Here is a 27,784-nt window from a genome sequence, read left to right as displayed (position 1 = left end):
GCTGACGTCGCCCTAACGTCAGAGTTGCATCACCTCCACCTCGGGCTCTCGGGCCACCGATTCTTGCCAGGCCTCTCGCTCGGGCCCCCTCCTACGTTATTGCTCACATGAGCTGGACGTCATTGCTAGGGCTATTGCCCCTTGTTCTCGAGCCGGTCCATTGGGCTACTCCACCCAGTGGAGTTGCTCTAAAGAAGGCCTCAGGCACTTTTTAATTGACCGTTAATATGGAGATGCAAAAGGCAGTTACTGTTCATTAAAGGCAGTTACTGTTCATTGGAGGCTATTCAATAGTGACTTGCCCTATGGGGCCTTTGCAACGCTGGAGTTGTTCTAAGAGTTTCAGGCTTAGAATGCTTGGTAAACATGCAAATAAAGTTTTACAACTTGAAAAGTTTGAGATATAAAATAAGAGATTAGGCAAACTTTCTCGTCAGTTGAGCAAGTTCTTGATCACTCTGTGGAGACTGCGAATATGCTAATTCAAGTTGGACTTTTAATGGAAATCGATACTACAAGTGTTTTAGCAAAGCTATAAACATAAAGAGAAATATATACAAGTACAGAGTTGTTGTATATACACGACTGACATTCCTTCCACTTCAAGTTTTAAACTCCTCAAATAATTTCTTTCCTCCAATACCCAACCTACTTAAACAACCTAAAAGGCTTGGCCCCATCCTGTTTGAAGAATGACCCTTATGGCACGGCTTAGTCAATTATTCTTGTAGTTCAGATAAAATTCAGACCGTCACTTCTCTGAAAGCATGGTTCTTGCCTCCCTCTCTCCTCCTCCTTGGCGCTTGTCCATTTGTTAAGAACGTTCGAGTGTTTGCTCATCGTTTAGCTCGGTGAGTGAGATTTCTGCTCATTGCAGTCACCCTGGGGTTCTTAGCACATGGATAGTACCAGGACCCTTGTGCCCCAGCCCTTAATCAGATGAAGATGCCCGCCCTATGACCCGCAATTTAAAATGAGCCTTGCGACGAGACACAGACATTCCCCATGCTGCGATTCCCTCCGGTCCGTTCCCGGGTTGGGTTAGGGGAACATCCGAGTGATTGCCTTCGCGGATCCACATGCGCTCATAAGGTGCACAATCAGAATAAGACCAATACATACTTCATAAGGGACAATTTGAGCTGCAGATCGTAATGCTCCTAGAAAGACATATTTCGAATATAGAGGAGTGAAAGTTCCCAACAATCAACGAGTTGATCATACCCTTCTTTGAACTGTACGAGCACGTCCCCATGTATTTTAAGTCCAAACACAGTTATGATAGCTTTCACATTTCACAACGTCAGTGTCTGTTGCAATCATGTTATGAAGCAGGTTGATTGCAAGGGGAAAATAAATAAAAAATCGAAATGCTGCACAAACTGAAATTGTATTTCTATCCTCAGTTTTGACAAAATCTACAGTTTTTTCCCACGATACAACATCTGAGATCAGTACATAATTTAGTTACATTCACCCAATCCGACGCAGATAAGGGCAGATGATGTGGGACAACATAAGTTAAAAGCAACACATGGATTGATAATCCGATCCAATCAACCCCTCAGTGAGTACTTTTTCCCGGTAAAAGGCTGGAACTTCGGGTCTTCTTTCACTTCCGGTTGCTTCTCTTTCTTAGTCTCTTTTGCAGCTTCCTGCAGAATTGAATAGATAAAGAGTGATTTACCATCACATCAAACTGGCAACGTTCGTAATATAATTCCAAAGTTGAGTCATGAAACAAGAGAACCAAGAATACCTTTTTTGTTTCCTTTGGACTGCGACTGGCATTTCCTCCGAAAACAAGTTTTCCCTGAGCCTGACGACTGGTAGCTTGTGAACTAGAGCCTGTAGAAGGTTGTGCATTTCCATTGGTGACTGCAGGTTTCTTGTCTTTAAACCCTGAGGAGGCCGGTGCTGGCTCATATTTCAAAGGTTTGCCATCCAAGCGTCTTCCAGATCCAGTAAAAGGGTTAAATTTAGGTTCAGCCTCAGCAGGATCCTCTTCAACTGCAAGAAAATCAGAAATTCATACAATTCCTTTCTGTTCTCTTCTTGGACAATGGAATACCATTACGTTGAAATACATGTAGTGTTCAAAATTAAGAGGACTACAAACTACGTAATTTCTGTGACTTGAATAAAACCCTTAATCACCATTATATGCTAGAATGTTTACAGTTTCAATTCCAGCCTTCAAGCAGAAAATGTAAACATTTTTCCAGTAATTGATAATTTACTGGTTTTCTGTGGTGAAAGTTTTCTACCAGTTTGTCGAATGTCAAAAAGTTGAATATTATGAGGATTCTTCGACAATATATATGTCAACTGTAGCAAACACCGCAGAAGATCTTAAAAAATTCACCGGGATGACCAAGTGGCAGTACACTTGGTAAATCTCAGGCATTTACCAAGTCTAGCTTCTTAGTGAATGAATCCCCTAGCAGGATATTTTAATCATTGTCTGTATAGCCTCTAGAAGTATGTGCATCAATGAAAATGTATAATGCCTACATCTAAATACACCAGAACAAAATTTCCCAGCACACAGCTGACATACAATACAAGAGACAAACCAGATAAGCCGACTCAATCTCAGAAAAGAGCAAGGGCAGGAAATAAATAGTTTGAGGAAGAAAAGGGCACAATAAGGAAACAAAAGAGGAATCCAATCAACGACAAACCAAGAACTGAAATAAACAAATAGAAAAGTTATGCCAGCCGTGCTTATGGCCACGAGGATAGAAATCTGTACCTTGAGCAGTTGCCTTATTTAGAGGGACAGCAGGCCTTTCAGGTTCCTTATAGTCAAGCGGAGGTGCAAAGTCCACCTCACAGTCTGTCTCAATAATAGTTATTGCATGAGAAGGCTTCGTTTCTATAATATCTATATAATACTTCTTGTTGTTGTATGCTACCATAATACTGTCCCCAGTGGTTAAGCAAGAAAAATTCCTCAGCGTCGTCTCCAAGCTGCATTGCAACAAGATAATCAACTTCTTTGGCATCAGAACATTAACAGAAAACTTAAGAAACAAAATCATGAAATGATTGTCATAATAAATAGATAGTTTCATGGAATGAACATGGAAGAGGTACTCAGCATAAAATAGATATGCCACTCACACAATACATATTACAAAGAAATGCAATAACTCAACAAGAAACATTAACAAGTCATATCAATGAATCATTTACTTGCATAGCTTTTGGATAATGAATATGGAATAACATATGAATCATTTACTTACATAGCTTTTGGATTTGAGATATCTAGAAAGTCCTTTGTATGGGGTTGTAATTTAACATATGTTCCCTTCGGAAGAGTCGCATTTTTCACTCGCACAATATCACCTTCTTGCAAGAGCATATTCTCCATCATCTAAGAAATAAAAACGCCAAAAGGAAACAGTTCAAGGTAAAGATCAGAAGGCATTTTTGGCTGCAAAATCAACTTCAAAGTAATTTTCCCCAAGTAAAGCCGTGCATATATTAGAAGTTAATTCTTACCCAATATGGCATATAGATCATGCCTTCTTCTGCAATGAACTCCAGCACCCCACAATGAGAGACCCGGTCAGCAGAATCATTTCGAAGCTCAAACAACATTGGATAATCAATGTGTAAAGATGCTGTATTAGGATCAATATTAGCATTAATATATCATAGTTGGCAACTAATACGAAATAAATTCATCTGACATAGAAATCTTCATAACAAAGGACTAAAGTAAAACAACTCACCAAGACGGTCAAGGGCTGAGGGAGGCATTATAACTGAAAAATAAGTAAGATAAAAAAAATTAGGAATACACAATAAAAGGAAAACCTAACCAAATTAATTGACAAGTTGGATACTTACTTTTATCACCACTTTCAATTTGTGGCTGAAAATAAAAAGAAAAATTTGATATCAGAATAAAGGAACTGAACAAGTAGAAACAAAATACTAACAATCACGGGGGAGGGGGAGTTCATCCAGTAGAAAACCAAAGCCTAGTAACCAAGTGTGTATACATTCACACCACAGCTACAAAATAATTTACTCAGGAATCTATACATATACACAGGGTTAGTATACGGTGACACACGCTTTTGACACACATTTTGACAGACGATTTCTTGAGGTCCACTCCATAATGTATTTCAACGATCCAACCATCTATCTTTTATGTCTTACTACCTCCAAAGATCATGTCTTCCAAAAAAACCAAAATCCGAAATGATATGACGTTGGATTAAATTTAGTGTTTCTTTGTAGAACCGTATTCGTCCATTTTCTTCACCACAAATGAATATCTTAATGGTTTTGGATTTGTTCAATTTTTTGCAAGGATGATCTGGGAATGATATACTAAAATATAGACGGTTCGGATTATTGAAATACATTACGAAGTGAGTCCCTACAAAATGGGTGTCAAAAGAGTGCGTATCATAACCCCAATATATATATATTTTCAACACAATAAACGGAGTGTATATAATTAATACAAGAGGTATATGAGAACTGTTTAGTTAAGATTTTTGAACAGGGGAGAGAAGAAAGAAAATGGAAAGGACGCCTTCCTCTAAGGACAATAATCTATCCTCTAACTGTGCTGAGACATATACATAGTTTGAAAAGAAATGAAGAATTCCAACCTTTTCAATGAAAGATGCCGGGTAACATCGATATGTCTGCTCAAACGATGTCCCACGATACCCGTATCCATAAAAATCCTGCAACAAGACACACAAATTTTGATAAACATTCAGGGTTAATCAAGAATTACAGGTTATAGCACTTCATGAAATTTGAATGGAGAACAATGCATAAGAACAATCTCTTCAAGTCACAAAAACCAACCAAAATAAACGGTGGCAGTTAATATATTTATTCACAACAACAACAACAACAACAACAAAGCCTTTTCCCACTAAGTGGGGTCGGCTATATGAATCCTAGAACGCCATTGCGCTCGGTTTTGTGTCATGTCATCCGTTAGATCCAAGTACTCTAAGTCTTTTCTTAGAGTCTCTTCCAAAGTTTTCCTAGGTCTTCCTCTACCCCTTCGGCCCTGAACCTCTGTCCCGTAGTCACATCTTCGAACCGGAGTGTCAGTCGGCCTTCTTTGCACATGTCCAAATCACCGGAGCCGATTTTCTCTCATCTTTCCTACAATTTCGGCTACTCCTACTTTACCTCGGATATCCTCATTCCCAATCTTATCCTTTCTCGTGTGCCCACACATCCCACGAAGCATCCTCATCTCCGCTACACCCATTTTGTGTACGTGTTGATGCTTCACCGCCCAACATTCTGTGCCATACAACATCGCTGGCCTTATTGCCATCCTATAAAATTTTCCCTTGAGCTTCAGTGGCCTACGACGGTCACACAACACGCCGGATGCGCTCTTACACTTCATCCATCCAGCTCGTATTCTATGGTTGAGATTTCCATCTAATTCTCCGTTCTCTTGCAAGATAGATCCTAGGTAGCGAAAACGGTCGCTTTTTGTGATCTTCGCTAGATTGCTCCGGTCATTAGTGTGGATAAGTATATAAATGGATAGAGATAGGAAAGCAAACACAAGATGTACGTGGTTCAACCAGATTGGCTACGTCCACGGAATAGAAGAGTTCTCATTAATTGTGAAGGGTTTACACAAGTACATAGGTTCAAGCTCTCCTTTAGTGAGTACAAGTGAATGATTTAGTACAAATGACATTAGGAAATATTGTGGGAGAATGATCTCGTAATCACGAAACTTCTAAGTATCGGAGTGGTGTGTCGTCTTGACTTGCCTTATCTGTCTCATAGGTAGATGTGGCATCTTCTCTGGAAGTACTTTTCCTCCATCCAGGGGTGGTATCTTTAACTGGTGGAGATGCACAAGGTAATGTATCAATTTCACTTGAAGCTTACTTGTAGTTTCAGGCTTGGTCAAGCGCGATACAAACCATGTAGTAGGAGTCCCCCAAGTCGCCGAGCTAGGGGGTCTGCTGAAAGAGGTGACAGACAAGGTAAGCAATCAGAGCTCCGACTGATTGTTCACCTTCTCCCCATCTTGCAACAGCATGAAGGATAAAGAGAAGAAAAATGAGAAGAGATGATATGAGATACTTTTGCTTTTGAAGAAGTAACTTTCCACAGGCTTATTCTTGAACTGAGCTGGAGGGTTTTCTGGTTTCCTCCAGAGTATAAGGCCGACTGAAGAATTTGAGGGTCAAAACAAGTCCATCAAATCTAGAGTACGTTCCACCCTGCTGATATGGGATACTTTTGCTTTTGACAGAGTAATGGATGTATCGGCACGTGTGCTGTTACGCTTGTCTCCACATGCTTCCTTGTATCCTTCGCACTTGCCCTATCTGTTCCTCAAGCAGATGCGGAATCTTCCTTGGAAACATAAGATGTTGAAGATGAGTACTCGAGAGCAATGCCAGGTAAGTAATCAGGTAAGGGGTTCCAGGCAGTCAGTTCCTGGCTGGAAGCTTGATTCCAAGTGCTGACTGATTGCTCTCTTTCTCCTTGTCTTGCAGGTAAAAACAAGGCCAAAGGAAAAGATAGGGAAAAAGCATGATATGGGATACTCTTGCTTTTAACCCTGATGATATGAGATATTCTTGCTCTAGTATAGCTTGTTTGCAGAGGTATTATCGGGGGGAAAGAAAGCTGAATATTTCGAAAGGCTTCGTTGGGAGTGCCCTCTCAGATATGATGAAGGGTTGAGCATTTTTGCAGGTCTGCCTGTCCGTTGGGGATGGAGGTTGACATATATAGGCGTCTCCCTAACAACAAGTAGTAATGCTATTCCTTTACCCTGCTTGGTCATAGCACGGTAGTGGGAGCTGTCAGTTTCACATGTTTTAACTCTGTCAGAGCACTTTGAAAAAGTGGTCTGTGGTATCTGGCTCTCGAGATTCGGAGAACGATGCCTCTTCGATTTTTGAGAAAGCAATCATGCTGGGGGTCTGGCTCTCGAGATTCGGAGAGCAGTGTCTCTTCGATTTTTGAGTAAGTAATCATGTTGGGAGCCTGGCTCTCGAGATTCGGAGGGCGGTGCCTCTTCAATTTTGGAGCAAGCAATCTTGTTGGGAGTGTTGTCTCGAATTTGAGTAAAGGTTGGGCATGTTTGCTAGTCTACCTTGCCACGAAGCACAAAGGTTGACACATAGGGACTTTCCAATTATCCAGCAATGGTACTGTTCCTTTACCCTCTCTTCGATTTTGAGAAAGTAGTCATGTTGGGAGTCTGGCTCTCGAGATTCGGAGGACGGTGCCTCTTCGATTTTGGAGCAAGCAATCTTGTTGGGAGTGTTTTCTCGAATGTGAGTAAAGGTTGGGCATGTTTGCTAGTCTACCTTGCCACGAAGCACAGAGGTTGACACACAGGGACTTTCCAATTATCCAGCAGTGGTACTGTTCCTTTACCCTTGTGGGTAATATTATGGTAGCTAGACCTTCAAAATTTATGTGTCTAAACTTTGTTAGTGCTGTTTCTTTGCTATTCTTTTACCTTTCTTGGTCAGAGCGATGTAGTGGGAGCTGCAAGCTTCACGTGCTCAACTTTGGCAGAGAACTTTGACAAAGTTATCTGTGGTACCCATGAGCTATTGTTGCGTGTGGGAAGTGGGTAATTGAATAGTAAGATTCATGTGCTTTCTACTTCACTAGAAATCTTCGACAGAATGCCCATAATTTCTGCAAAGCTGAGTGTGCGTGTGACAGGTGCTGACAAGGCTAGAAAAGTAGGTGCCTCTTCGATTTCTGAGATCGGCCCTCGTGGTCTCTGAGCAGCCCAGCTTTTGAGAAAGCGAGCGCCTCTTCGATTGATTCGGAGAACGATGCCTCATCGATTTTTGAGAAAACAATCATGCTGGGGGTTTGGCTCTCGAAGATTCGGGGAGCAGTGTCTCTTCGATTTTTGAGAAAGTAATCATGTTGGGAGTCTGGCTCTCGAGATTCGGAAGGCGGTGCCTCTTCGATTTTGGAGCAAGCAATCTTGTTGGGAGTGTTTTCTCGAATGTGAGTAAAGGTTGGGCATGTTTGCTAGTCTACCTTGCCACGAAGCACAGAGGTTGACACACAGGGACTTTCCAATTATCCAGCAGTGGTACTGTTCCTTTACCCTTGTGGGTAATAATATGGTAGCTAGACCTTCAAAATTTATGGGTCTAAACTTTGTTAGTGCTGTTTCTTTGCTATTCTTTTACCCTTCTTGGTCAGAGCGATGTAGTGGGAGCTGCAAGCTTCACGTGCTCAACTTTGGCAGAGAACTTTGGCAAAGTTTTCTGTGGTACCCATGAGCTATTGTTGCGTGTGGGAAGTGGGTGATTGAACAGTAAGATTCATGTGTTTTCTACTTCCCCAGAAGTCTTCGACAGAATGCCCATAATTTCCGCAAAGCTGAGTGTGCGTGTGACAGGTGCTGACAAGGCTGGAAAAATAGGTGCCTCTTCGATTTCTGAGATCGGCCCTCGTGGTCTCTGGGGAGCCCAGCTTTTGAGAAAGCGAGCGCCTCTTCGATTTCTGAGATCGGCCTTCGTGGTCTTTGAGCAGCCCAACTTTTGAGAAAGCAAAAGCCTCTTCGGTTTCTGAGATCAACCCTCGTGATCTCTAAGCAGCTCAGCTTTTGAGAAAGCAAACGCCTCTTCGATTTCTGAGCAGGCGCCTCTTCGATTTCTGAAGCTCCGTCGAGTGCAGATTTTTATAGGGGCTGGCATTAAGTTCTAAAGCACACTTGAATCTCCACCAGTAGAAGCTTCATTCTTGCACTTCTAAGATCTTGATTTGTCCGACCTCTTCTCTCTTCAACACCTTTGAAAATGTCTGGCCCCTCCGACCGTCGTTTTGACTTGAACCTTGTTGAAGAGGCAGCCCCGCCTTCTCCAGACAACATATGGCGCCCATCCTTCGTCTCCCCTACTGGTCCTCTTACCGTTGGGGATTCCGTGATGAAGAATGATATGACCGCTGCGGTGGTGGCCAGGAACCTTCTCACTCCCAAAGATAACAGACTACTTTCCAAACGGTCTGATGAGTTAGCTGTTAAGGATTCGCTGGCTCTTAGTGTTCAGTGTGCAGGTTCTGTGTCTAATATGGCCCAACGCCTATTTGCTCGAACCCGCCAAGTTGAATCATTGGCGGCTGAAGTGATGAGTCTCAAACAGGAGATTAGAGGGCTCAAGCATGAGAATAAACAGTTGCACCGACTCGCACATGACTATGCTACAAACATGAAGAGGAAACTTGACCAGATGAAGGAAACTGATGGTCAGGTTTTACTTGATCATCAGAGATTTGTGGGTTTGTTCCAAAGACATTTATTGCCTTCGTCTTCTGGGGCTGTACCGCGTAATGAAGCTCCAAATGATCAACCTCTGATGCCTCCTCCTTCTAGGGTTCTGTCCAGTACTGAGGCTCCAAATGATCCCCCTCCGGTGCCTTCTCTTTCTGGGGCTCTACCGACTGCTGAGACTTCTCCTAAGCAACCTTTGTGAAGGCTCCCTCTTGTGTGTTTATTTTGACTCATGTATATGTACATATTTGTAGCTTATCGGGGATATCAATAAATAAGCTTTCCTTCATTTCAACGTATTGTGTTAAATACACCAAAGCCTTCTTCGCTAAGTTCTTTGAATTTTCTTTTGTTGAAGCTTGTATGTTGAAGCTTTCTGAGTGGAGCATGTAGGTTGGGGTAGTGTTCCCTTAATTTCCCGAGTGAGGAAAACTTCTCGGTTGGAGACTTGGAAAATCCAAGTCACTGAGTGGGATCGGCTATATGAATCTTAGAACGCCATTGTGCTCGATCCTGTGTCATGTCCTTCGTTAGATCCAAGTACTCTAAGTCTTTTCTTAGAGTCTCTTCCAAAGTTTTCCTAGGTCTTCCTCTACCCCTTCGGCCCTGAACCTCTGTCCCATAGTCGCATCTTCTAATTGGAGCGTCAGTAGGCCTTCTTTGCACATGTCCAAACCACCGTAACCGATTTTCTCTCATCTTTCCTTCAATTTCGGCTACTCCTACTTTACCCCGGATATCCTCATTCCTAATCTTATCCTTTCTCGTGTGCCCACACATCCAACGAAGCATCCTCATCTCCGCTACACCCATTTTGTGTACGTGTTGATGTTTCACCGCCCAACATTCTGTGCCATACAGCATCGCCGGCCTTATTGCCGTCCTATAAAATTTTCCCTTGAGCTTCAGTGGCATACGGCGGTCACACAACACGCCGGATGCACTCTTCCACTTCATCCATCCAGCTTGTATTCTATGGTTGAGATCTCCATCTAATTCTCCGTTCTTTTGCAAGATAGATCCTAGGTAACGAAAACGGTCGCTCTTTGGCATTTCTTGATCTCCGATCCTCACCCCTAACTCGTTTTGGCCTCCATTTGCACTGAACTTGCACTCCATATATTCTGTCTTTGATCGGCTTAGGCGAAGACCTTTAGATTCCAACACTTCTCTCCAAAGGTTAAGCTTTGCATTTACCCCTTCCTGAGTTTCATCTATCAACACTATATCGTCTGCGAAAAGCATACACCAAGGAATATCATCTTGAATATGTCCTGTTAACTCATCCATTACCAACGCAAAAAGGTAAGGACTTAAGGATGAGCCTTGATGTAATCCTACAGTTATGGGAAAGCTTTCGGTCTGTCCTTCATGAGTTCTTACGGCAGTCTTTGCTCCTTCATACATATCCTTTATAGCTTGGATATATGCTACTCGTACTCCTTTCTTCTCTAAAATCCTCCAAAGAATGTCTCTTGGGACCCTATCATACGCTTTTTCCAAATCTATAAAGACCATGTGTAAATCCTTTTTCCCATCTCTATATCTTTCCATCAATCTTCGTAAGAGATAGATTGCCTCCATGGTTGAGCGCCCTGGCATGAACCCGAATTGGTTGTCCGAAACCCGTGTCTCTTGCCTCAATCTATGCTCAATGACTCTCTCCCAGAGCTTCATTGTATGACTCATTAGCTTAATACCCCTATAGTTCATGCAATTTTGTACGTCGCCCTTATTCTTGTAGATAGGCACCAAAGTGCTCGTTCGCCACTCATTTGGCATCTTCTTCGTTTTCAAAATCCTATTGAAAAGGTCAGTGAGCCATGTTATACCTGTCTCTCCCAAAAGTTTCCACACTTCGATTGGTATATCGTCTGGGCCTATTGCTTTTTTATGCTTCATCTTCTTCAAAGCTACAATCACTTCTTCCTTCCGAATTCGACGATAAAAAGAGTAGTTTCTACACTCTTCTGAGTTACTCAACTCCCCTAAAGAAGCACTCATTTCATGTCCTTCATTGAAAAGATTATGAAAATAACCTCTCCATCTGTCTTTAACCGCGTGACAATGCAAAGTAGACAGTAAGCTATGGGTTAAACTCAAAACTACTCAAACAATTACCACCTCAAAAGCTGGAATCAGCGTTACTCATACTGAACCAGGAGTAAAGACTTTACATAATACACATAATCTATGGTTTTAAGTAAAGAATGAACTAATCTAGTCAACAATATACTCTTCAACCCAGAAAATCATCACTTGCCCGTTGGTACTGAGTAATTAAACAGCGAAAAGTTAAACCCTTTCTATTTCTTTTATATAAATAACAAGATATACTAAACAAAACCCATACCATATTGACTGCGTATAGATTTGAACACCGGTTATCAACCTCCGAAAGCTCCCTATCAAAACAAAACAAAAATACAGATCAATGTACTTGCACAAAACCAAATAATCAACTACTGAAACTATCATGAGTCCATAAATTGAAAGCAAACAACCCTAACAAGCAACTAATGCCCACATCAAAGTAATCACATTATTCAAAGGTTCCAACTTTTCCAACTTGTATCAAATTTCCTTTGTTTGTCTCATTGCACCGGAGCGAAAAACTCAGGATACAGTGAATCAAATAAACAATTACATTCATAAAATTAACAAATATATAATCACATATCCCATTCGATTTCTGAAAAAAAAAGATAACTAATCAATCAAATACTGGAATTCGATTTCAAAAGAAAACGGTATGGTAAAAAAACAGAAAAACTGAGAAATTTGAGGGTGTTTTGTTAGATAGGAAAAATTGGATGGATCTAGAACTGTAATTAGACTATGAATTGGAAAAACCAAACGCGAAACAAAACGGTAAATAATCTGAAATTGCGGGTGAGAATTCTGATACCGTCAGATGGAGAGAGAAGGAGAAGAAGGAGCAGATGAAGAAGTCGCAGTGTCTGTTTTGATCTCTGTTGGGAAGACGTACGACGCTGTTGGAATATGTATTAGGGGTGAGAGTAGAAGAAATAGTTGGAATGTGGCGCAAGAAAAGGCTAAGATGCGCCTCTATGCGTTTTGTGCACGCTATAGTGTTTGGCCCATACAAATGTAGCTCATCACTTTTGGTGATGTTGGCCCAAAATTAACATCTACACCAAGGCCATGCTTGTGTTCTTTTCACCCGAACAACTCGAAAATTTTAAAAATGACACACCAAACGAAAGTAACGTTAATACGAACCATTTGAAAAATTCAAAACTTCAACTTCTGGGATATTTTAGTAGCAAATAATTTTTTAACCCGTGGATTATTAGTTCTTCAATCACTTTTTTTGATTAAATACTGCCTCATTCTTTTTAATTTTCCCGCACCTGAAATAAACACTAATTTTGTCCGACGTGAATATCTCATCCTCAGCGACATAAATGTTGGGTCTAGCCATTGCATCAGGTTCCCATCCGCATAAATGGTGGAACGACAATTAAAGGAATTATTGATAAGGAAAATGTTAGGGAAATCAAAATTTTAAATTAAATTATGTGTTATCAATAGAAAATAAGTACATTAATCAACACTTAAAGTAATAATCTAATCATTAACCACCACGTCATTTGGTTTGCAAATTTGGTCACTCTATCATTATCCTATTGACAAAGCATGTTGAAATAATAAAGAATAATGCTAGAGAGACCAAAATTTTAAATTAAATTTTGTAAAGTTTGATATGCCTCGTAGTAGGCATCCGTTTGAAAAGTTCAACCACTCCAACACCTGGGAGAGGATGCCCGAACCACCATTTGTATCGATTGGTGTTAGTGACGTGATGCATGTGAGTTTTAGAGAGATCCGCATAGATCAATGCATGTGCTTGCAATTGTTATATGTGTTTGCTAGGGTTTACTTACTTGCATTTGTTATATGATTAATAAGTTAATTACGTACCCAAACCAAAAAGAGAAGAAGATATTAAATCAAACCTCCAAGGAACTTACCCTGCTTGAAAAATTATAGGGTGCTCAGGACCATGGATACTCTCTAGTGTTTTAATAGTTAAGTTTTATTTTGTAGTTTTAAACAAAAATTTAACAGTTAAAACACTTGGAGTATTTTATATTTCGAGATACCATAAAAAATCCATGGTCTTAGTTTCTCTTTGATGGGATGCAATTTAAAGTTTGGAAATATCCATACAAATGCGACGGCTTGCAGTTGTTATATATTTTTGCATGCTAGGGTTTTCCTTGCTTAGTTGCATCGCGTCCCGGTACTTTTGTCAACCTTACTAACCGACTTCCTTTTCACCTACTTACTTAAATGGCCTTAATTTGCTTCACAACAACCAACACATGCATTTGCATGGTGCATCCATCTACGTTTCCTCTAGTGGCTGGGTCTCAAATTGTTTTATGGACTAGCAAAAACATTCAAATCTGGATGGGTTTACCAGCAGACTAGCCTGTTTTTCCTATAATAGTAGTAAGGGAAATGTATTAGGGTGCCCAAATTCTTTGAATGATGATGAAGTCAGATGTAAAGCAGCGTTAGGTTTTGAACAAAAAGTTAAAGTAAAGGTGATTGACTTTTATTTAATTGCTCAACTTTTTGAATCACAAATGATTCATCACATGCATTACAAAAGAAGTATCAAGATATTGTGAATACAATAGACTCGGTCGAAATATGCGATGATGAGAGTGCGGGGCTGGGAATCTTTGCTTTATGAAGCTTCTTTCTTTGGTGACAAGAATCATATTAAAATTTACAATGGATAATATTTTTTTTTTAGTGGAGAGAGATCAAATCGAAAAGCTCATCTTATCACAAACTTGCATTATTGTGTTTCCATTCATTGATGTCGTAGACTCATAAGCAAGCAACTTATTGAGTTACTGAGAAGAATACCGAGTTACTTTTGTGCGTGCTATGTTTGAGCTCAAATAATATAGTATACGCTTTTGACATAGAAAAGTTGATGCAACTTGTCCAATTTTATCCAAGTGATTTTTCGTAGCACTATCTTGAGTTATTCAAAGAGCAATTTAGAATTACATTTGGGACATGAGCTCTAACATTAAGCTTGCATATTTAAAAGGAATTAATGATCTTTCACAAAAAATGGTTAAGACTAATAAAGATCAAACTTGGGGCCAGGATGAGGCTAAAATGCCTCTGTAAGTTTTCTCGACCCTCGGAAGGATTGGATAATAGTGGCTTGTCACCAGTTGTCCTCCTTTTTAGAAAAAAAAGATCAGACATACTCGTTAGTGGACTTGCTTTGACACTGAGATTTATTCTATTAATTACAACCACAAGTATAGAATGAGTCTTTTCTACAACTAATGTGAATAACAACTTACATAATCAAAAGGCTGCTTTATGGATGAACAATTGTTTCGTTGTTTATATTGAAAAAGATATTTTAGATGAAGAGGCATTATGCAACGGTTTTAAAAGAAAATTTTTCGGGTACAATTATAATTATTGTGAATAGGTACTTTTGTAAATATTATCTATTTATTTATTTATACGAACTATTATTGGCACTTCAAAAAGTTAAAGTAAAGGTTTGATTGACTTTTATTTAATTGTTCAACTTTTCAAAATCACAAATGATTCATCACATGCATTACAAAAAAAGTATCAAAATATTATGAATACAACAGACTCGGCCGAAATATGCAAATAATGAGAGTGCGGGGCTAGGAATCTTTGCTTTATCAAGTTTCCTTCTTTGGTGACAAGAATCATATTAAAATTTATCATGAATGATATTTTTTATTTTTATTTTTTTTGAGTGGAGGGAGATCAAATTGAAAAGCTCATCTTATCACAAACTTGTATTATTATGTTTTTATTCATTGATGTCATAGACTCATAAGCTAGCAACTTATTGAGTTACTGAGAAGAATACCGAGTTACTTTTGCCCGTGGCATGTTTGAGTCCAAATAATATAGTATACGCTTTTGCCATAGAAAAGTTGATGCAACTTGTCCAATTTTATCCAAGTGATTTTTCGTAGCACTATCTTGAGTTATTCAAAGAACAATTTAGAATTACATTTGGGACATGAGCTATCTAACATTAAGCTTGCATATTTAAAAGGAATTAATGATCCTTCACAAAAAAAATGGTTAAGACTAAAAAAGATTAGACTTGTGGCTAGGGAGAAGCTGAAATGCCTCTGTGAGTCTTCATGGCCCCCGGAAGGGGTGGACTTGCCACCAATTGTCCCCTTTTTAAAAAAAAAAAAAAAAAATCAGACTTACTCATTAGTGGACTTGCTTTGACACTGGGATTTATTTTATCAGCTGCAACCATAAGTATAGACATTGGAGGCGTATCCGAGGTACGTTGCTCATAAAACTACACCTAGGGTGATATGTGATTGAATAACGTTGAGCTCATAAAACTGCACCTAGGGTGATTGTGATTTAGCCAGAGATATGGCACAGGCCTGTTTATAATGTCACCTCCCGCACCATATGCTCATATTTGATCCAATTTATGTGCACAGTCTTGTCGTACAAACCTTTACTATGGTTCCGACTCGTAGGTGACTGGCGATTTATCGTCCAGCTATAATGTGAGAGTAGTATTGAGCATAATTATATTACATCTCGTACATACCTTTTCATTTGGTTCCGACTCTTGTGCAGTATAGTGTCGTATAGGTCATCATAGTGACTCCGGCTAGATTGACTTTTGAGCTATGAATTCAGCCGTACATACTACCACATGGGTTCTGACTAATATGTCATATTTCTATGAAGTTATTCTCACCTAAATTACTTACTCTGTTATATCTTGACATGACATACATATGAATATGATTATGTGAAGCATGATTTTAATTGATATATTTACATATATATTTATGTATATGCTTGTATTCTAATTCTGGGAAAAATTATACATGTTTTACAGCGAGGGGTTAGAAATGTTGATGAATTAAATGGTTTTGTAAAACATTTGTTTTTGCCTACTCACGTTTTCTGTTTTGCGCCCCTCCAGGTTTTAGGTAAGCTTGCTGTTGGTGGCCTTGAGGACTTCGGCGGTTCTAACATAATAAAATAATTGTAGAACATCTTATGGTACTGTATAATTAGTACTTGTCCTACTGGACTGCACCTAGACTTTCTATGCTCTGATTAGGAGTATTTACTTTTGTAACTTACTCCTAACACTTCCTGTTTACTAGTGCACTCTAGTAGTTTCGGTTTTTAATTATTCATATATTTCTTATCCTTATTGCTTCCGCATTGTGCACATGACTACGTCACCCTCACGTGACGGCCATCATGTCTTGATCTCGGTCGGGGTGTGTCACGGATTGTCACAAAATTTGTTGGGTACAATTATAATTATTGTGAATAGGTAATATTATCCACTCATGTGTTTTTTTATTAGTTTTCATTACTTGGATATAATACATTACGATGTTTTGATTAGTACTTTTGTAAATACTACCTATTTATTTATTTATAAGAATTATTATTGACATTCAAAACTATAATTCTTCATTCCTAATAAGAGTATTTTTGTTTCTAAATCTGTTGGTTCATGAGAAGGGCTTACATGGCACATGTACACCATGACCGTAGTTTCCTGTTTCAATATTTTAAAGACATATATAAATTTTTGTCCACATCGCATTATGTCATTGGCACGACACGTCTCACCGTGGGCTAGCTAGTACGATATAAGTTACTTTGTTGCTCCACGCCACAAAGCACGGCTAAGGGAAAAAAAGGGAAGGAACTTCCAAGTTGGGCAATGTTATGCCAAAACGTTTGAAGATATCATGACTCAGTTTCACCATGGTAAATCTCTAATCCTATCTAAGATGTAAGGCCATCAAAGCTTCAATCTGAATGCTTCAGTTTCCAAGAAGGTGTAAGATAACTACGAATCGTGAGCTTTGAATCAAATAGGGTAAGAAACATGAGAAACGCCAAGAAAACTTGGACACACTGTCTTGTGATCCTAAGTAAACAGTCCAGATAACAAAAATCCAATTGCAACTTGAACATGGCTTGTGGACAATACACATCATGCTAATATCTTAGCAAGCAGGTTGAGTTGCTAGTTGCTACGAAGAGGATTTGCCCCATCTTTTGGCTCTCCACATCCCCGTCCACTTTGATTCTTTTACCAAGTCCAAGATTGGTCTTTTAGGAGAGATTTTTCAGTGTGCCTGAAATACGGGGCGGTACGCCATATGTTATTATACAATTGGAGGGAAGTTTTTGTTTTTTCAAGAGACCCTCCAATTATATAATGGCATGTGGTGTTCTGCCTTTGTTCCTGGGACACTAAAAAATCTTGTTTTTGAGGATCACCTTATTTATTCTTTTTCTGGTTCTGTTTGTTGCTTTTTATATTTTTCCTACTCAATCTACTAATTAGTGCAATGTCTTGTAACACTCAAATTCATTCAGTTCGTGAGTCTCCATCAAAATTTAAATGAGAAGTCAGTATATAATTAACCAACACAACAATCTCGATCAAAAAAGAAAATACTTAGCTCCTTACATTAAAGGAATCTTGTACAAATAAATCACAGTTCACACGTGTAAAAAACTTTTTCCTTTGTGATTGTTTTACGTCACTTCAACATATATGTTAGTTTGTGATTTGCAGTTAAGGAGAGCCGAACTTTGTTCTTTAAAAAAGTAATATCTTCTCAACACTTGTATTATACATATCAGTGAATGTTCCAATCGACACGAGCAGATTCAATACAGCTTTTAAGAAGTAAAGTAATACTAAAGTAGAATCCACCCAGAAGAGAGAACAAAAGCCACTTTATCACCAAGTGCTTAAGCTGACCCTGCCGCTTGAGGCCATCTAAGTAAGGTGTGGATCAGATCATGCATTAAAGTTGACAAGCGAAGCATCTATGTCCACAGCAGTAGAAAGCCTTATTTATATTCTGCCATGTGAGAAGTAGATTGGTCCAGCGCTCTCTGTGAATCTTCTAAGCAGCTGAATATGCTCATTCGCCACTGTTCGTTCTATCTTTCTGTTCAGATTCCTTTCCATTCAAAAACAAAATTATCTTGATGAGATTCTTGATAATTTCAATGTCAACAAGATCGATACATAGGAAATTGACTGCCAAGTAATCTGTACATGTTCGCGTCGGTCACATTCTTTGATTGTGAATTGGAGCGGCACAAATTATATATCATGAAGGATCTTCACTTTGTTCCACAAAGCCTGCATTATGTATATTCCATGAAAATTAGTCCACAAGTGCGAGTCAGCATGAACAGAATATCAAATCCCCCTACAAAGTATGAGGGCATGCATCGGTTGTTTTCGCTGAAGTCACTTATTGTTATACCAGCATCTACAATCCTTCATCCACCTTCCAGAAAGAAAGAAAAAGCATAAATATTAGTTCTAAGCACAGTTACTTATCTGCGTGTTTTGTTCCCTAACACGAACACGAACACGAACACGAAGCACTCATTTAGTAGATAGAATTTGCCATTGTAAATGGATGAACCTGCATATATAAGCGATCATCCTTCTGCATAAGACAGCACAACCGAATGTTAGTTAGGCTGACCCGAGTTCAGTGCGAGCCATATTATTCCTTACAACCCAAGTTTTTACATCTAAATAGACGTTATGGCAATGTATTAGAAATGAATGCGGACAAGAATATCGTGTGCATGTTTTCCTACTACATATATTCTGAACTCTAGTAATCGGGCGAATTCTTTGTACCTCATCATTGCAGATAAAAGACATCCAAGTCAGAAAGGTTAGCCAAAACTTTATGTCACGACACTGGTTCACTGTGGAAGTAGTCCTTATTCCTATTCAAGGTGTAAGGCTACCAAAGCATCGGTACCACAAATAATTGCATACCAAAGTTACGAAACACCATGAAAACAAGACTCGATGCCTAGTGGTCCGAAGTAACAATCAAATTAACAAAAAGGAAATTGCATCTACTGCACCATTCCTTTCTTGAACATGTACCTTGCTAATCCCACAGTTTTATATTCTCCCCACAGATGTTCTTCCAGGTCCACGTACGTTAGTATTGCTTGCTTGCGCTTTAGTCTTTCTATCCCCAATCTGTTGTATTATCTTGTGTTCCATCTCGTGGCATCAAAACAGCAAGTGAAAGCGAATCTGCTGTCAAATTATTTGAGTTCATACTTCTCCATTAAGCAAATCAGCAAATGCAACTACATAACATAAATCGCAATCTCTTCTCAGAAAACTATCACAATCTTATAGATCAAATCACGTATCCATCGACAAGAAAATTCGAAATAAACGAAAGCAGTTCATGCCTACAACAGTAAAAGACTAATTCTCTGCGAAAATAATTCGTCATGCTAGGAAGTACCAGCTCAAGAATCTATCTTTGGTTCTTCTTCAGAGCTGATGATGAGCTTTTTCTTGTTGTATCTTGTTTGTTTAGATTCCTTTCCATTAAATTAATCTGATAGGAAACAGTTTCTTAATTTAAAAATCACACTAACATGCTAATAAACCCAAGTATTCTTATTTCCAATGTGGTTGGTAATATGCTTCTCAACAAATTACCAAAATTTGTGGAAAATCGCTCCAAGCAAACCTGCAGGGATCAATCGAGCGACATTAAAAAATTTAGCGAGATCATAATCGAGGGAACCAACAGACAAAGAGATCTATAGAAGATCGCTTAGAGGGTACAAAATATCATCAAGGATCTTCTGCACTTAGTTCCACGCTGCATTATGCATATTCCATCCCCAAAGTCCCGTTTCAAACCACCATCAACGGAATATCGATACTAATTGACTAGGAAAAAAAAGAAAACAGAATATCAATCTCAGGTACAAGACACAAATGTATCGGTAGGTTTCACACAAGCATCTCCAACCCTTCACCGTGGTCCCTGTGGTGACACGACACTTTCAATGTGACCCTCGTGATGAAAAAGTTGTTAATTAAACCCTCGTAGTGAGCCTTGTTAGCACAATACCTTGCAAAAAAAAAAATGATAAAGCGAAGGGAATTGATTATGTTTTGTGAAAAACCAGATTATTTGTTTATTTTGTGGAAAACATTTTTAATGACTTTTTTTGTTATGATGAACCACAATATATTGTGGAAGACATACTTTTGTCTTTTTTTTTGGGTGGGGGGGGGTTTGTTGGATATATGCTAAATGTGCAAAATACATTATGGTATAAGAAATGATGAAGTTAAAAATGACCTTTTGTTATGATGAACCACAATATATTGTGGAAGAGATACTTGTCTTTTTCTTTTTTTTTTTTGGGGGGGGGGGTTGGATATATGCTAAGTGTGCAAAATACATTATGGTATAAGAAATTATGAAGTTATTTTTTCTTTCATGAATGGTTAATGTAAATTATCTCCCTTTTGTTTCAATTTGCTTTGTACATTGGAATCAAATGCCAACTCACAAAAGAAACAAGTGTATGTCATAACTCACTCAGAAAGAACACACATATATGGTATGAAATAGGATGTAATTTGGATTGAAATGATGAATTTGACTCATCCACGTGACAGTCAAATGAGTTTATTTAACGGAACACTAACGGAAGTTTGGATTTGGACCTCAATTGCTAACAGGCCACGAGAGTTTAATTAATAACTTTTTCACCACAAGGGTCACATTAAAAGTGTCATGTCACCATAGGGACCAAGAAAAAAAATTTGGCCTAGTTTTAATTGTCCCTAACATGTATGAGGCACTCATTTTCGTTACTAATTGATGATAATTAAAATTCTGCAATCACTCACTCACATCACTAGCTCTCTTATCCTACTCCATTTCAAATCGCCATCTATACTTGTTTCGTATTTTTTTGTTGGTTACGAGAGATGTAATAGGAGGGAGAAATCAAACACAAAACTTCGAGCGCAGGATTTAACTAGTCTTACATTATATAGTTGCTGAGTTTCCAAGTTTCCAACTTGCATTTGTAGTTTTCGTGCCTCACAAGCCACAAGACTCACAACCACTAGTCTTTGCATATAACATGTGTCACAGCCAATCTTGACCACAAAATGTCTCGAGACTTGATGCTACAAGCCTATGCGACAAGCCCACAAAATTGTGGTCATGGAAGTAATCACAATTTCTATAGGATGTGTATATTGAATTTGAATAAAACAACTAGGGCTGGAATTTTTGTACCCAAATTCAGACTCGAAAAAACTAGAAACGATTACCTAATAAAACGAAACAGAAAATCCTGAAAATTAGATACTGAAAAATTCCAATAATTCGGTACAGGACCTCATGGTCGTATTTTCAGTAATACCAATCCAAACCAAATATAAACATATATATTTGTATATTTAAGTTTTGTTATTAATATGTCTATAATCTAAATATACTAGTCGTCAGATTGGTTGAGATTATTTGTCAACCATTGTTTTGAATAGAAGACTCCTTTCCTCTCGTTCTAAAAGGGCGACCAGCCACCACCACTCCGTCCACTCCAGTTTGCGATCGAAACCATCCTTGCACCGCCACCAGACCTTTATTTCTCCTAAATCAAATTTCAGGATCCCGAAAATTTTGATTCAATTTCGTTATTTAATTTTCTCAAACTAAAATTTTCAGTTTGATTTTCTAGATAAGGGTTTCGGTTCGATTTCCAAATTGAACCCAACCCTTAAAACAACCATTATTCATTCATTATTAAAAAAAAAAAAATTAATTTGATGAAGAAGGCTTTACATAAAATGGGTTCATTTTCACAAGAAGTTTTCATCTAATAAAGTAATGTCAAAAAGATCACATTGACGGTGATTATGTTCCATGTTCTCCAATTTAAGGCAGAAGCAAGCAAAATGATTGGCGGGCACCCAAAAAAGACGGAAACTAAACACACAGCAGCCCCACAACTACCCATTATCTCAGAATCTCCTTGTCCAACCCCTTTCTAAACGGACAAGGATTGACTACCCTCCACTTTCGGTGCCCTTCCAGTGCTCTTCTGTTTTGTGTGATCACGGTTAAGCCATGTCAACATTTTATATTATTTTTTTTATAGATATAATAAGACAAAAATGAATAGTAATATAAAATGTTGACGTGGTTTAACCGTGACCACACAAACAGGACAACACCGAAAGTGGAGGGCAGACAATCCTTGCCCTTTCTAAACACACTGACCCCATTCCATTTCATTTTTCTTTATCAAACACGTCAACACTACCCAAACCAAACTAATTTCACATTGTTCTAAATTATTCTAATTTACAGGATAATCAATTTGTGACTGACCTAATATATTAAAGAATGAAAGAAATTTAATTAGAACATGTGATTTTTGTATATATATATATATATAAGAATGCAAATTTGAATAAAGAAAAAAAGGATGCAATTTTGAATAAAGAAAAAAAGGCAATCAAAAGAACATCATCACTAGCTTTGGAAAGAAAACGTAGTACCACTTAAAACAATACCCAAACCAAATCGCCCACAAAGTCCCTCCCCCCAGGATCCCAAATTTAATTTTAATCAAGGCATAATTGTGAGTAGAAGTGGCAGATCAACCAATTGGATCGTTAATGGATAACCATTAAAACCTATTTGATTTGATATCAAATTTAACGGATTTTAACAATTCAATAAATTGATTTGTCATATCTAATTGCGAAGCCTTCTAAACTAACGAAAGAAATCAAATTTAAGGACAACAAATTCGAGAACACTGTTGTGGTTAACTGACCTAACATGCAAAGAAAGAAAGCAATCGAGAACATCATGAGTACCATGCAAAGGAGGAACAAAAGGCAAAAATTAAGATTTGGTTGGAAGACAATAATATCTTAAAAAGCAAAAATATTTGACTACTAAGAAGACATAGGAAGAGGGGAATAAGGCCCTGAATTTACAAAAGGGCGGATTCGGCTCCCAATTCCCCCAACTTTTTTGCCACAAATTACGAAGGACTCTCTCTCTATCACCTTAACACATCCCTTGCTCTCCATGAAGGATTAAAACCAAAACAAAAAGATTAAAACTAAATTTAAAAAACAGACGGCCCGGGCAGACACACCGACACCAAACTAAAGGGATGTTTGAGACTTCTTAAGCACAGCAATAAGACCACTGTTCCTCCTCGCCAGCAGAAGCAGCAGTCCCCGTCGAATCCGAAACAACGTCGTCGTAATCATCTTCGCTGCAATAGTAGAACCCATGGTTATTCATTGCACTCATGCTACAAGAAGAAGCTGTCACCAGATACGGCATGTTGTGGAAGGACTGGACGAGGCTGGTGGCCACAGCCGCACTCGCCATGCCCCCATCATCCCCCTGCCCGCACTCCTCCGCGCGGTGCTTCAGCGTCTCAAACATGAGCTCGGGCTCATGCTGCATCACCCGCAGGACGTCCCCACACGACGGCCCTGGCACAGCCCGCGTCACTGCAAAGCTGTGGGGACCGTCGCTCTGTGAGACCCGAACAATGCTCGGGCCACCGAAGAGGTTGTGGACTCCTCCGAGAGCCTCCTGATAAGCCCCGCCCAAGAACATCCCTAAATAGTACTTTTGCCCACCGCCATTATTCCCACCATTGCCTTCCAGCTCATGCAGCGGCAAGCTAGACTCGCCACCAATGAACTTGTCGATCTTCCCATCACTGTCACAGGTCAAGTCTGACAATACTCCCCTCATCGCCGGCCGCTGGTCGAGACGGTGAATCGGGACAATCGGAAACATCTGCCCAATACCCCAGAAGTCTGGAATTGAAGTGAAAACCGAGAGATTCACATGGTATGTGCGGACAGGGTCAAATGCTCCGATTGCTTTCGAAACCATATCACAGAGTCCATCAACGGTGGCTAATTGCTCAATACCAACAGAGCCTTCTTTGAATTGTTCAACACACCGTTGCTTCAACACATCAGCGTATGTCAAACAAGCCTCGTACTCACCTCTGATTGCCGCAGCGGAGAGGTTCAGGTAATCGGCACGAGCTTCCTCCGTCAGCCCCTCGATGAAGTACTGAAGCTCATAGGGGGACATGGGAGGAGCATCGTCACAAGCACTGGAAGAAACAGCCTCAAATATCAGAACCGAGTGATGGGACACCAGGGCTCGGCCGCTTTCGCTGCAAATCACCGGGTGCTTCACGGACCTCCGTTCGCAAACGTTCCGAACTGCTTGGACAACAGCGGAGGCATACTCTTCAAGGCTGTAGCTGACCGAAATATCCGAGTTACTCGATTTGGAACCATCATAATCAATACCCAGACCGCCTCCAATGTCTATGACCTTCATGTGGGCACCGAGGCGGACCAATTCGCAGTAGATCTGTGCCGCCTCGGATACGCCATCAGCGAGCAGAGCCGTCGACGGGATCTGAGACCCGATATGAAAATGCAACAACTGAAAGCAATCAAGCATACCCAGCTTATCAAGCTTCTTCACAACGCGTAAAATCTGAGTGGTGGTGAGTCCAAACTTCCCCTTCTCGCCGGACGTCGAACCAAAATGGCCCGAATGCTTGGTCTTGAGCTTAGCGCGGACGCCAATCACAGGTCGAACGCCGAGCTTCTGGCTCAAATCAACGACCAAATCGAGCTCCTCCTCTTGCTCGAGAACAATCACGGTGTTCAAGGCGAGCTTGCGAGCGAACAGCGCCAGAGAAATGTATTCCAAGTCTTTGAATCCGTTGCAGATGAGAAGGGCATCGGGGTTACCTTTGCATAAGCAGCTCATGGCCAAGAGGAGCTCCGGCTTCGACCCGGCTTCCAGTCCGAAGCGGAACGGCGATCCGAACTTGACAATGTCCTCCACGACGAACCGGTCCTGGTTGCATTTCACCGGGTACACGCCCTGGTAGTGGGAGCCGTAGTCGTGGGACCGGATCGCCAGATCGAAGGCGCCCTGGAGCGACTCGAGCCGGTTCTTGAGCACATCGGGCAGGCGAACAATGAGCGGTAGCTGCAACCCGAGCCCACAGTCCGGTTTCAGATCCGAAACCTTCTTCACGATCTTCAGCAGATCGATCTCCTGGTGCGGCAGAGTCGCCCTCCCGTGAGGACGGACGGCAACGTTGCCGGAGGAATTGACGGTGAAGTAGGGCCCACCCCAGGCGTCGATTCGGTAGAGGTCGGATGAGAGGGACGGGGACCAATGGGAATTGTCGGCGGCGGGGGTGGTGGTGATGGTCGCCGGAGGTACGCCTGAGAACGGCGACGCGGGAAGAGAGCTATCCCCGGCGAAGAGGTGGCCGGGAGGCGCCACAGCAGCGTCCACGCAACAAGCCAGGGCCGGCATCTCTTCTTCCGCGACGATTAATCAATCAAAAAATGAAATTAAGAATTAGAGAAATTTAGGGGTTAGGGTTTGAATCGTTAAATTGTGAGTTTGTAGTGAATGGGGGCTTTAGAACCCGCCGAGGCCGGAGCCCCGGCTACCCCCGCAAACGGAGCAGTAAAGGGGTGTACGGAAACGGGTCAGGAATCCAGAAACCCCTTCAGTCGGATCCGAAATCCCCACGCCGGAGCCTCAGGAGAGAGAAAGAGAAACGTTTCGTAATAACAGCGGTGGAAATTGTGCGGCCCAGAAAACAGGTTTTTAAGCACCGAAATCAGACGCAACCATGCAGTGCATGTGACAGGATAAGGATGAGGGGATGGGCTCTTGTGGGTTGTTTGTCACCTGAGAAAAATGGAAAACGGTAACTGGCACCCTAAATTTGGGAAATTTTATTTTCCGGGAAAGGCCGGGAAAACTGCTGGGAAAATTAGAAAAATAATAAATAAAAAGAAAAAGGATCCTATTCTTTTCCTCGGAGATTGTCAAGAATCCTGAAATGAAAAGGAGGAGGAAGTGGCAAGAATTGCATGGGAGGCCGGGGGTGTTTATATAGGGAGGGAATCGAAGGGATTAGGGTTGGGCCGGTGGGACCCGCCTTTTGATTTGGGCCTCGGCCAATGAATGTCTTCTTCTTTTTTTTATCAATAGACCAATGAATATCTTTTACTTTAATGTTTTTTTTCTTTCGTGGTTCAGCTGGCTTTCTCGTGAGATATAGATTCCTTTTTGACGATTATTTGTGGGTGGGGCTGTCGTAGCCACACATCGGCGACAGCGTCGAGTTGCCGCGTGGCCACTGAGGCGTGGACTGGGACCCACTCTTTGGGGCGGAGCGACTCCCGAGGATTCTCCTGGTTCCAACTTATTCTGTGGCGATAAAATGGGATGGGTTTTAAAATATCGCCGCGAGAGGGAGAGGAGTGCGGTACTTTGAGCAGGAAAGTGGCGCGAAGTTTCTTACGGAGGCGAGTTATGGGGCGTTTTTTCCGATGGACGGATAGGATAGTGCCACGTATGGATGAGTTCGTTACCAGTCGCCTCTTTGACATTTTCCAAAACACGCAGCGAAAATTAGCTCAGGTTTGAAGAATGTCACGTGCAGGTCATGCACTAGATTTGCTGGACTTTCCTTCCTCACTTTCATTTTTCACTTTACGTTATGTGATTTTTTTTGTAAAACAATAATTTTAGTGGATGAGATAATTAATTATTATTTAATCTATAAAAAAATGATTGGTGGAGATTGAATTTACAGAGGATATACAAATATAATTGATTTCGTCATTGTAATAAAGCATCATCTATTACGTTATTTGATTTAAAGTATGAACAATTTAAAACCTCATACGGTATTGGTGTTTTTCAAACTTTAAGAAATTCTATAATCATAGAATCTCAAGGAGCGTTATTGCAAATAACTTAAAAATCAAGATAAAGTAGATGGAATGATGGATGAATATAACGTAGAGAGTAAAAGGAATTTTTTTTTTACGAGTAATCTTTAATTTAGATAACTTAGAGCGTTGTCATCTATTTCTCTTTTCAAAATGACTTAAATACAACCTAACCATATCTACCAAACGAGACCTAAGGTCCTCCTAATCATTTGCGTAGTGGTCGATTTAATTGAAAATTGAAAACTTAAATAATCATCAAATAAGTCTTTAGTACTTTTATTTTGCATCAACGTTATTTATGATAGAATTTGCAAATTTGACATGTATTTGTCCCATTTTTTGGGGAAATTTTAAAAACGTTATGGCTCCAAAAAAAAAAAAGTCTTTGACAGTGAGAGACCTAATTTATTTGACGCGCTTTACACACGTAAACAACGTTTACAGACAAAAGATTGGGAAGCTAAAGAGCATGACCCAAACACCAAAAACAGAAAAACTAACGCTCTAAATCCAGCAAAAGTTTGACGAAGGACTCTCTCTCTCTCTTCAGTCACATAAATTCTAAATACTAAATATTAATTATTATTATTATTATTATTAGGAAAGTGTTATTAACACTCTAAAAATCTTATTTTACATTTCTTAAAAGTGTATTTTTCTTTCATAATATAGAAAGTTTAGAGTGTAGAATGAGATTTTTAGAGTGCTAATAACAATTCTCTATTATTATTATAGAAAAAAATAAAATAAAATAATAGAAAGAAGAATAGGAGCTT

General features: G+C 39.9%; 2 protein-coding genes and 1 long non-coding RNA gene across 4 annotated transcripts; all 3 read right to left on the bottom strand.

The window, feature by feature from the left end:
• Nucleotides 1–1,371: 1,371 nt before the first annotated feature.
• On the bottom strand, nt 1,372–12,349 carry LOC126584954 (uncharacterized). Its single transcript, XM_050249333.1, has 10 exons — nt 12,192–12,349; nt 11,637–11,688; nt 4,641–4,718; nt 3,862–3,886; nt 3,744–3,776; nt 3,511–3,632; nt 3,252–3,382; nt 2,756–2,973; nt 1,760–2,010; nt 1,372–1,655 (listed from the first exon to the last, which is right to left on the bottom strand). Exons 2-10 carry the CDS (start codon nt 11,637–11,639, stop codon nt 1,557–1,559), a joined length of 960 nt encoding a protein of 319 aa, XP_050105290.1. The 5' UTR covers nt 11,640–11,688; nt 12,192–12,349; the 3' UTR covers nt 1,372–1,556.
• Nucleotides 12,350–17,943: 5,594 nt separating this feature from the next.
• On the bottom strand, nt 17,944–19,623 carry LOC126584959 (uncharacterized). 2 transcript variants are annotated; one of them, XR_007610205.1, is made up of 2 exons: nt 19,023–19,623; nt 17,944–18,822 (listed from the first exon to the last, which is right to left on the bottom strand). It is a non-coding gene; the product is annotated as an uncharacterized LOC126584959 (long non-coding RNA). The 2 variants fall into 2 exon arrangements; XR_007610206.1 differs by having other exon boundaries at nt 19,281–19,623.
• A 3,489-nt stretch (nt 19,624–23,112) lies between these two features.
• LOC126584952 (arginine decarboxylase-like) lies at nt 23,113–26,143 on the bottom strand. Its single transcript, XM_050249329.1, has one exon. It carries the CDS (start codon nt 25,567–25,569, stop codon nt 23,377–23,379), a length of 2,193 nt encoding a protein of 730 aa, XP_050105286.1. The 5' UTR covers nt 25,570–26,143; the 3' UTR covers nt 23,113–23,376.
• Nucleotides 26,144–27,784: the final 1,641 nt, after the last annotated feature.

Source organism: Malus sylvestris, chromosome 10, assembly GCF_916048215.2.
Source record: "Malus sylvestris chromosome 10, drMalSylv7.2, whole genome shotgun sequence".
Lineage (NCBI taxonomy): Eukaryota > Viridiplantae > Streptophyta > Magnoliopsida > Rosales > Rosaceae > Malus > Malus sylvestris.
The sequence above is the reverse complement of the archived record's forward strand: the minus strand, read 5'-3'. Positions and strand labels throughout refer to the sequence as shown.